Source organism: Coptis chinensis, chromosome 2, assembly GCF_015680905.1.
Source record: "Coptis chinensis isolate HL-2020 chromosome 2, ASM1568090v1, whole genome shotgun sequence".
Taxonomy (NCBI): Eukaryota; Viridiplantae; Streptophyta; class Magnoliopsida; order Ranunculales; family Ranunculaceae; genus Coptis; species Coptis chinensis.
Genome location: NC_141457.1, coordinates 8,394,854 through 8,406,117, shown reverse-complemented (window position 1 = coordinate 8,406,117; position 11,264 = coordinate 8,394,854). Strand labels below are relative to the sequence as shown.

Here is an 11,264-nt window from a genome sequence, read left to right as displayed (position 1 = left end):
GGAGACTGTTTAGATTATATTTGGTTCCGTGTTTTTTGTACTACTAGAAGAGGCCCAAGTCTGGCTTTGACTCCATCTAATGCATTGAAATTGTGTTGAGTCGGGACCAAGAAAAAGATAGGGTTTAGATATAAGTTTTGATTTCCATTAAACCCCAAACTGATTTTTCAACACGAAGTACGGATGTTTATGCTGGGAAGGTCCAAGATTATGAATCAGGCTCGTAAGGAGCTAGAAATTATATCAATTATTAAAAAGCTCGAGATTGCTACTTATAAGTAGAGGATTGACTAGAAATTGGGAGATCTTGGAAGTTTCAAAAATCATGTTAGAGTTCATTTGAATATTTCATCGGCGTAAGACTTGCATTTTCCTTTAGTGTTCAGCCACCGTCACCTTTTTGGCATTTTTAATTGATGTCTAGAGTTTAAGTAATGGCACCTATGCTAAAACTACGGTTCTCTTGAGTCTTGTCCAAGAGAAGACAGTGCGTCAAGATTTCAAGATGCACAACAATCTGTACAACCTCCAGCTGTTGGGCAATCAATGGCTTACTGGGTTTTGCACTAAAAATCCGCCTGAAACAGAAGCCCAGGAATATGTTTATTTTACGTGGAAAGAAAAGAAACTTGGAGTATGTTAAGCTTACTCCGCCAATGGAGTAGATGATAGGGAAGGGTTGTTTTTCGGTTACATTACCAAGTGTCCAAGTGTCTGAGAAGAATAAGGTTGGTTAGTCTCCAAGAGAGAGAGAGAGAGAGAACAGGGAGTGGGCAAAGAAAAGGATGGCAACAACGAGAGAGAGGGATCTAGAGCTTCTGATACCTGTAGCTGTAGGAGGAGGAGTAGCCATCCCTGAAGAAGATGACTCACAACCATCTGCTCCTTCTGCACCTTCCGTGGCCTTGCCTTCTTCTCTTCATCACACCACAGGCAAAGAAGTATGTCCTTCTCTATTGTATTTCCTATCAATATTTACTCTACGTTACTAATGTTGTTTCAATCAATGTTGTATTTACCATGATGTTAGTATTATTTATTTGAAGCTTTATGCATTGCTGTAGATAAAACTCATTAAGAAGATGGATGTTGCAAATTCCATGTTCATGTTGAGTGATATGGCGATTGGTTTCAATGAAATAAACTGAGAGTAGATTAGAACACACCTTTCTTACGAAAATGCGGGATGCTTTAAACATAAAATCAAAGAAAACGCTCTTTGAAGTTTGAATGATCATGTAGGATACCTACATAAACCTCCTAACAGGCCAGTGTGTCCCTGGTTAGATATTCTTATTCGATGAATGGAAAGAAATGCGGTATGAAATTGGGGAGAATTGGAGCAAACGGTAGTGATAATTGATTTGAACTATGTAATAGTGTAGTTTGAGCATTTTAGTTAACAATCTAGCATATTGTTAGTACTTCAAGAGCCTTACATTTATGACATGTTTCGAATATAAGAAGTACTCTAACGTATACATCTTTTTAATAATTCAACTGCATTCTCGTAGATAAAAGTTCTTTGGAATAAAACAGCTCTAGTATTATTTGTTGTTGACTAGACCAGTGATTAATATTCATTGATAAAAATTGTCGATACAGTATCGGGAAGTGATAACACTAGTGACGAGCTCTGCATCTAAGTAATATGACGATATAACGAAGCAATAATGTTTTCCCAACACTAGAAAAGTCATCGACATTGCAATAGCAGACAAGCGGAACCTAGACAAATATGTAATTTTATGATGTCACATTTCTCAGGTATGTAGCTAAGTGCGGGCACTCTACATACCTATATACAGAGGCCAACACATGTCCTGTGCCTTACAAGTTAAATGTGAATATGGGATGGGATGGATAGTAAATACCTGATATTGACAAATTTTACAAGTCCCAACAACACCATAGTTCACTTTGGACTTTCATGTGTGAGAACATCATACTTTAATATCCCGAAGATGAACTGATTCCTATATTAAGTCACTCTATACAACATCATCATCTTACCCCCTGTAAACTAGTTCTCCCAGTCCTGTGCTATCTAGTAGGCTTTTGTAGGGAGAAACAGCTTATCTAGTAAAAACTCTATTTGTGGGATTCATTACGGAGATAGTAAACCAACTTCATCAGTTTTGTTTGTTAGATTTATTTTAGTAAAACTATGGTCCACGCATTCAACATGTATTCTTTTGGCATGCAATTGACGATTTTGTTTTATCATGAACTTTCTTTTGTACATAAATTATTTCTTACCAACTTTTTTTCATACAAGCTTTGTTCTTTTGGTAATTATGAAGGCATTTGCCAAAGTCATTAGGAGCTGGCTGTCCAAGAAATTTATGACAGGATGGTAAGTTCTTCACCATGCAGATTTATGTCTTTTCCTTTCAGTCATATGTATTTTACATCTCTGAAAATGTTATGGACCATGGAGATAACCCAAGAAGAATCCCTGCCATTTTTATGATCCACAATACTCACTCTCTTAGCTATCTGCCGTCTCCATCAGAGGAGGATATTTTATTGCGTCACTGCAGTATGTAAAAGGCCTTCACTGGATCTAGTTTCCCCATTTGACAACAATACTCTTGTGTAATATTCAATTTCCATTTGATGTGTCGTCAAACTGTGCAGTTTCAGAGTAAGGTCCATAATTTTCTAGTGGATCTGTGTCACAATAAGTTACTAAATTATTGTAGGAAAACATCTTGGAGTAACTTTCCCCGGCGGAGTGAAACTTTGCTTCAAGCCTTGACCTACGCACAGTTTAAGCTATATCATTCATAGAGGTTCACTTCACAATCTTCAAGCCTTGGTTGTCCACTGCTTTGAGCAGCTTTCTTCTGATAAATGTCGTGAAATCATGAGAAAAAATTCATTTGACGCTGTACGCGTCACATGGACTATGTGAAAACAAATGAGGCTTCCCAATTAATCTTTTTGGTTTTAGAATTGTAATTGGGTAGCTTCAGTGTGATTCTTCTTTTTGTTTCACTCATCTAGTTTGCTTTTAGAAAGTTCCTGTTATAACAAGTTCCAACTGATTTTGTCACTATATACGTTAGGATGGTGTGTAATTTTCTTGTCAATGTGTTGCAGTGTCATTCTTCTTCCCATAGCCATCACATTCTACATCACTTGGGGATTCGTTCATTTTGTGGATGGTTTCTTCTCCCCGGTTTATACTCAGCTTGGGATCCATTTATTTGGTAAAATCTCGAGTTATACTTTTTTCTATATGAGAAAGCTGATTCAGGATCATAACCATCTACTTTTTAACGTCCATTTCTTACTTGCAAAGCTTAATGGTCATCTAGTTTGGAAATATAATTGTATCAGCCTCTTTGCCGATATATTAGCTGATCTGTGGGATTTACCTAAAACTGAAACAAGTCATTGTAAACGACAGCTACATTAAATTCATACCTATGAATGACTGGAAAAAAAATATTAGACTTATGACCTAAGATATTGTGATGTGACCATAGAAAACATAACAACTCCAGGGAGACTTGAGTACAGAACTACGGATGAGCTCTTGCAAAGGTGTGTCTGCTTGTGCTGAACCAGACAAAATCTTTTCAATAGTACCGTTATCAACCAGAAAGGGATCTTGATGATAACAGGATTCTCTGATCTTGGTACAAAAGCTAGGAACACGATATCTTGATGTCAAGAGACTGATTTCCTAGTGAAGTTGAGTATTGCAAGCATGAATTCTGGAGCATGAAACTATATTTAACTTTTCATTCTTGGTTGATTGTGATTATACTCAGGTCTTGGATTCATCACTTCTCTCACTTTTATCTTCCTAGTCGGTGTGTTCATGTCCTCATGGTGGGGCGCTTCAGTTCTTGGTCTTGGAGAATGGTTCATTAAGAAAATGCCATTTGTAAGCTATATTTATACAGCCTCAAAACAAATTAGCGCTGCAATATCACCAGGTGAATAAGCTTAAAATAGTTTTTAGCCTCAGTTTTCATGATTCTAGGCTATTAAGCTTTATATAGCACTTTTGCAGATCAGACTACCCATGCCTTCAAAGAGGTGGCCTTAATTAGGCATCCACGTATTGGAGAATATGCGTTTGGCTTTATTACATCAACAGTGATTCTTCGGAGAAGTGCTGGGGAAGAGGAGCTATGTTGTGTTTATATACCTTCCAACCACCTCTACATTGGAGACATTTTCCTTGTTCACTCAAATGATATTATGAGGCCGAATTTATCTGTTCGTGAAGGAATTGGTAAGAACGATACTACGATGTGTCGGAAAATTAGTTGCAGAATGTTTTTCTCCAAAAATTCTGCTGAAACTGGTTTTTGGTTACTCTATGATGCAGAAATTGTTATTTCTGGAGGCATGTCAATACCTCAAATATTGACCACAATAGATGCAGAGGCCATTATGGCAGCAAGAGTTGGCCGAAGCCCAATATTCGCAGCTCCACAAGTGTAATGATAGAATTTGTTGCCCTTTTTCGGATTTTAATTCCTGGAGGAATTTTGTCAACTTAAAAGTCGAAATTCAGTGAACACTAATGAGCTGCACGATAGAAAATAGTTGGAAGTCTGAATGCCGAGAGCCTTGAAGTATGGTCGAAGTTCCCCCATCTTGACGACTGACACGAGAACACATAGTAATAAATGTTGGAATCTCTAAGTGTATTTCGAAATACTTGTGAGTGTGTGCAAAGTGGAGGAGATGAACCATATGTGTTCTCTCCACTTTAGTGCATAGTAGATAGTCCCACATTGGTTATCCACCACATCGGGTTGGGTTCGGGCTTGGGCTTGGGCTTACTGTTGTGGGTAGTGGTTAGACCAATAGCCTAAACTTGTTTTGCCTTTTTTCTTGGCAAAGAAGTTTCAAGTGTTCTATTAGGAGTTGGTCTCTCTTCCTCCTAACCTCTATAAATAGGACTGTGGAGTCCATAGAGAAAGAGACTTGATCGAAAACTCAACTCGGAGAAAACGTAAAACTCAAACCAGTCCTTTTCTTCTTCTCTTCTTCTTCCGCCGCTTGAGAGAGTTATATTCTTTGCTTAGAGAGGGTAGTCCGTTCTAGTGCAAAGTCGCCGCTGTTAACCATTGAATCTGTGAGGAAGGCATGCTTGTTGCCTTTACGCACCATTGGAAGGGGCTTAATCTTTCCTTAAGGACGACTAATCCGCGCCTTGGTTATTCCCGCTTCTCACCTTGTTTCTTCATTCATCTTTTTCATACGTTCTACTTTTAGTTCTTTGTGTTCATACAACTATTCTAACAATCTTAAGGAAAGAGTTTTGTAGTAGAACAAAGAAAAGTGCTTTAATATGACAATCAAAAGATAAGTATTTTACTTTGAGTTATTGTTTGTGTTATTAGGTTATGATTTTAGAAATTTTCTAATAATTTCGTTTTTGGTAGGGAAGCCAATTAAAGATTGAATATTTATTGATCTTTTGTGGTTTATCAAACCCTATATGGTTGTAGAATTTACTCCTACGTTTGTGGGAGTCAAATCTGAGATTTCTATCAAGAAAAACGTCAAAGTTCGTCTTTTTGACAGCTGCGTCATTCTTTACGGAAACTGCTATAACTTTCAGCTCAGAGCTCGGTTTTGCAATCCGCTTTTTGTGTTAGATAGCTGATTCAAAGAGCTTTCCAGTGGTATAAGGCTTGATACCCAATTCTTCATGAGCTGGTTCAGAATTACAGTTCTTTTGAACTGTTTTTTCTAGGAGGAAAATATGGTAATCCGATTTTTCAATCGGTTAGGTATCGTATTCTTTCACTCTTTGCAATTCTTTTGGTTTGATTATATGGTAATATTCTTGCCTTGAGTTGCATGCTAGTTTTTCTTAGGAGGGAAATCCCTAAGCTTAAACTTCTTTAATAACCTAGTCAACAAATTATACGTGTTTATCACTGAGGAATTAATTGGTTTGACTAGAAGTAGTTTGATATTATTTTCTTTGTACATATGTAGATGTATGTAGATGGTCTAAGAGTGACCTTAAGATATTTAATATCAACCACACTCAAATCTTGGATAGTAATTATAATGTATTCAATGCATAAATTGCTTACCTTTATTGAGTGAACGTGTTGTTAGACGATGGTTATAATTGTATTGTTGTGAAAATACATGTTAGATGAAGTAACTTGTAGCATATATCCAATATAGCATATGTTAAAGTTGTATAGCATGCTAGTTTTGGATATTAATCATCGTGGATGGATTTACTTTAAACTTGATAATAGTTTATTGGTAAATTTTTCTAGTTGAAGACATTAATGGGTTGAGCCATTAGATGTTGTGGTAGTACTTGAGGTCTTGTTAATAGGGTATCCTATCTTGCTTGAGCTCATGTAAAAAGAGGAGGTGAAGTCCTCGGTTGTTTTGCATATTCAAATGCTAGATTTGCTTAAATATCGTATACTTTTTGTTGTGAGGTACAGTTAAAAGTTTACTTTTCCCCAACCTATGATATGATATTTACCATGTTTGCCATGAATGCATTATTTAACATTGACATGAAGTTTAACCATGTCATATATTATTAAGTAATGAGTATCGTTGTCTACGAGAGGAAACAATATGGGAAACAATCATATCCTCCTAAACCTAATTTAGTCAAGGAGATGTAAGGTTATGGATTGTCTTCTTAGACAATATCCTCTAGTGACTATTTTAGACAAAGAGATGTAACGCTTGTGGATTGTCTTATTAGGCATTATCCTCATATGACTATGGATAAATAGCTAAGGTGATGTACAAGTGCGTGGATTGTCTCCCTATGATAGTTGGAATGTTGAATGATGAAAAGAAGGATGATAATGATATTATCTCGGGTAAAACCCTTTTCATCTGATTATTCTATTCTTTAAGATTCATTAGAATCTTTTGTGGATTTCCTTTCATATAGATAACATGAACATAATATGACTATGTTTATATGATCCAGAATCATAGACTTGAGTAAAATATATTCTTGTCATAAGAGTGCATTTTATTGTTGTTGTTTCTTTTAGTGTTTGTAGCGGTATAATGTGTTTTGCATGTAAGTTTGATTATGTTGAGTAACTATTGAACTGTGGGGGGTGGTGACCCATATGCATAACACTGTTTTACCATAGTTCATCTCACAAGATAATTGGAAAGACACTGAACTACAAAGTATGGAAAGGTCTTGGGCCTATCCAAAAATGCTTCAAAATGTGGGGGGTGTCTTGCCAAGGCTATTGTGAATGAATCTAAAAGAAGTCTTTTTGAGACCTAGAATTATCTACTAGATATTCATTGGTGAAACTCATAATAGTGATGTTTGTTTTCAGTTGTCATGAGTGATAACAATTTTGTAGATACCACACTATTATTGAATGTCTTATATGCTAATTTTATTTGAGGTTGTGGTTTCTGAGAAATTGGCATAGAGTGGTTGAATGTTCATAATGAACTACATAAGATAATCCCATTATTTCTGCACAAGAAATTTGGAAGACTATCAATGAGTATTTCCACCATTCACGGTGATGATGTTTATATGTTTCTTGAGGAAGATTCATTAACCTATAAGGAAGTTGTGCAATGCATGAGAAGTGTCCTTTTTGAAGGATACAACTCCTCTAAACCGGACTCTTGATTTATTGGGGGATCTATAGGTTGAATTGGATCTTCAAGAGAAAACTAAAAGCGTGATAGTTGTATTGCAAAATACAATGCTAATAATAATAGCCGGGGGTTTCAATCGAGACAAGATTTATACTATTTTGAAACCTTGCTCATATAACTAGAATTTCTTCTACGTAATTCTAAAGACTCTAGTTGAGTAGTTGTCTTGGAACTACAATACCAAGTAGTACCGTGATGAGTGAAGGTATACAATTTAGTTAAATCTTTGTATGAGTTGATTCAAGCCTATAAATGGCATGAGCAATTCAACAACATATTAGTGTCATATGGATGTCAAAGTACCGTTGTTGATAAAAATGTGTACTTTCTTTAGAGCAAAGCAAGACATATGTGTTAATCTCTCTTTGTTTAGATGATTTAATATCATGAGTGCTAGCATTGAGAATGTGTATGAGACAGAGAAATTCCTATTTGAAACACGTCATAAACCGTCATTGAAAATGATAGTTTATTATGTTGTTAAACTCATTTCTCAGAATCGCTATATTCAGGTTGTCAAGATGTTGACGTTTGAATATGGTTGAAGGCCACAGCGTACCTTAAACCAGACCGGCCGGATGGTATAAGGGAATTTCGGGCACTACATAATTGAATGACTGGTGAATATATGAATTAAAACTCATGTTGGTCTCATTATATTGTTACAGCACTTAGTAGAAATATTTTTCATTGAAAAGTATGGGTATTATGATAGTAAGCATGTGTTAACACCTTTTGTGGCATATATCCATCTTATGAAAAATAATTTCCTTGTGTTTTCTCATACTAAATATGTCAATATCATTGGTAGCCAATTGTACTTGATGGATAATGTATGTGAGACATGACATTGCCTACATTAATGGCATACTGAGCTGATAACTCATTGTGTCCTTATAAGGAACTTTGATGTATATTGTCAGATTATCCAAGTACTATAGCGAGCCATTGATTATGGACTCGATATTTAGTAGATTTCCATCATTGTTAGAAGGGTAATATGTTATAAACCGGATCCGAAGAATGTTTATGTGTTTACCTTTGGTGGAAATTGAGTGTCTTGGATATCATCCAAGCTAATCGCCTTTAGAAAAGGCATGTGATGATCTTTGAGTGGGTTAGCAACCTCTTGGCAAATCTTCTCATTGGCTCTAAAACTTGACCTCGATGTGTATATGCTTTGCAAACCGTCTCATTGCAATAGCTAAGACATGTTATCTTATGTGCAATGGGAAAAGAATACATGTAAGTTGAGATATAACTTAATCAAGCAAATGCTAGAGATTATGTTAGGTTGGACTTAGTTTGGCCACATGTCTAACCGCACCACTTCTTTGGAGGCAAGTGGTTATATCGTCGAGGGGATGGGACTTTTGCCTTAGATAGAGGGCTTACAATGGGCAACCCCACCTATGTGATTGGAGATCCCATGAATTAGGTTCAAAGGGAAAAACAAGTCACCTAAATTAAACTCTGGTATGCTATTGTCTTTCTTTGAGGCGCCCCACCCTATGACTAGATAGCATTTTTGTATACTTTGTATAACTTGAATTGCAATGAGTAAGGATGAGTTATTTTACTCTTATTGGAATCCATAGTCCATTTTATAATGAGATAGTGTATTTTAACTGCAATGTACACTTGATGGATATCCACCTACGTGAATGTAGAACTGGGTCGGTTCTTATGAGTATACGGGCAAATACTCTAGAGCATTCATGGAACACAGCAAATATGAGGGGCCAAAAAAGCATAACACCCTTGAAACAGGGCATATAATGAAAGAGCAATGTGGGTGCATGTCCTCTATTTTACTACAAGGGAATGTTGGTTCAAAGATTTTTAATCCACCACTTTCACGTATTATAAGACATGTTACCCTCGACCGGTTCAAGCCCCGAAAAGCACCAATATCTTATGCATTGTTTTTCGATTCTCTCTGGCATTTCGTTAACCCTTTTCTTTTGTAATATCCTATTCCAAAATAGTGGGGGACTATTAGTATTTTGAAATAGTGGGGGATTGTTGGAATCTCTAAGTGTATTTCGAAATACTTGTGAGTGTGTGCAAAGTGGAGGAGATGAACCATATGTGTTCTCTCCACTTTAGTGCATAGTAGATAGTCCCACATTGGTTATCCACCACATCGGGTTGGGTTCGGGCTTGGGCTTGGGCTTACTGTTGTGGGTAGTGGTTAGACCAATAGCCTAAACTTGTTTTGCCTTTTTCTTGGCAAAGAAGTTTGGTGTTCTATTAGGAGTTGGTCTCTCTTCCTCCTAACCTCTATAAATATGATTTGTGAGTCCATAGAGAAAAGAGACTTGATCGAAACTCAACTCGGCGAGAAAACGAAAACTCAAACCAGTCCTTTTCTTCTTCTCTTCTTCACACCGCCAGAGAGAGTTATATTGCGTTCTAGAGGGTAGTCCGTTCTAGTGCAAAGTCAGCTGCTTTAACCAACCATTGAATCCTGTGAGGAAGACGCCACTTTGCCCTTTACGCACCATTGGAAGGGCTTAATCTTTCCTTAAGGACGACCTAATCCAGCGCCTTGGTTATTCCCGATTCTTCTTTGTCCTTGTTTCTTCATTGCTACTGTTCCTTCTGTTCTACTTTAGTTGCTTTGTGTTCATACAACTATTCTAACAATAAATATGTTTATATCTATAGCTGTTATTTGTAGTTACAACACAGATGATCATTTCATTTATTTTGTTTTGTGGGATAACTTTCAAATCCAAATTCTTTTGCCATTGGCACTACTAATGAGTTGTAACTTATAACCTAATCTTGAAGGCATTATTGTTAAATCTTAATATCAGCTTATGTTCACAGAATGACATTCTAATTCTTTTTTTTTTTTAGTTCAGTGGTAGTATTTTTCTTGTTCATGGTCGTCTCCCCTAGTGATCCTTTTAACATTTCGTGACAGAATACTTCATACTCGTGCATGTGTACTGGAAACCACGAACCGAACGAGGTTTCAAGTATCCAAAGCGTGTCCATGAGAAGTTTAGAGATTACAGCAATGTATCGAAGAGACTCAAGAGAGCAAGGATGGAACTGTTTCAGCTCAGACAACAATGCTGTAAAACATGGTGTTGTGGATGTAGAATGTCTTTGCCCTGGTTGTTAAAGGACTTGGCTATGCATGCTGAAAAGCATGACTTTAACTGAGAAAAGCATATCAATGCTCGAGAGCACGATGATCAAATGAGTTTCATATGATCGCTACCATAATCACGACGGCTTCTGTGATCATTCAAGATAAACCTAAACAATTGTGATATCTAGCAAAGCAAAACAGAAATAAGATCGTATTAGAAACTTATCACCGAGGATTGTGCTCGGCACAATTTCCTTAAGACGAAAAACGCCGCCAGTAAGATAGCTGTCAGCCTCAGCCGTACGCCTCCCAGTATACAACAGTGGAAGAGTCAGTCAGCAGCAAATGACAAACTCTCTGGAACTCTCAGTACTCCAGACATGGGTTTCTTTATTTTGGAAGAAAAAAGAATTGGATCTCCTTTGAAACAGGAAACGTTTTGTTTTATAGAAACTCAAAGTCGCAACTAAAGGCAAGAATCACGCAAGCACGCTCG

The 11,264-nt window shown here is 36.8% G+C and overlaps 1 protein-coding gene across 1 annotated transcript; it reads left to right on the top strand.

Moving 5' to 3' along the window:
- Positions 1 to 4: 4 nt before the first annotated feature.
- Positions 5 to 4,648, top strand: LOC147514696 (protein LIKE COV 1-like). Its single transcript, XM_086584736.1, has 6 exons — positions 5 to 941; positions 2,304 to 2,356; positions 3,106 to 3,215; positions 3,783 to 3,950; positions 4,028 to 4,252; positions 4,349 to 4,648. The coding sequence occupies exons 1-6, from the start codon at positions 786 to 788 to the stop codon at positions 4,462 to 4,464; spliced, it is 828 nt and encodes a 275-aa protein (XP_086440862.1). The 5' UTR covers positions 5 to 785; the 3' UTR covers positions 4,465 to 4,648.
- Positions 4,649 to 11,264: the final 6,616 nt, after the last annotated feature.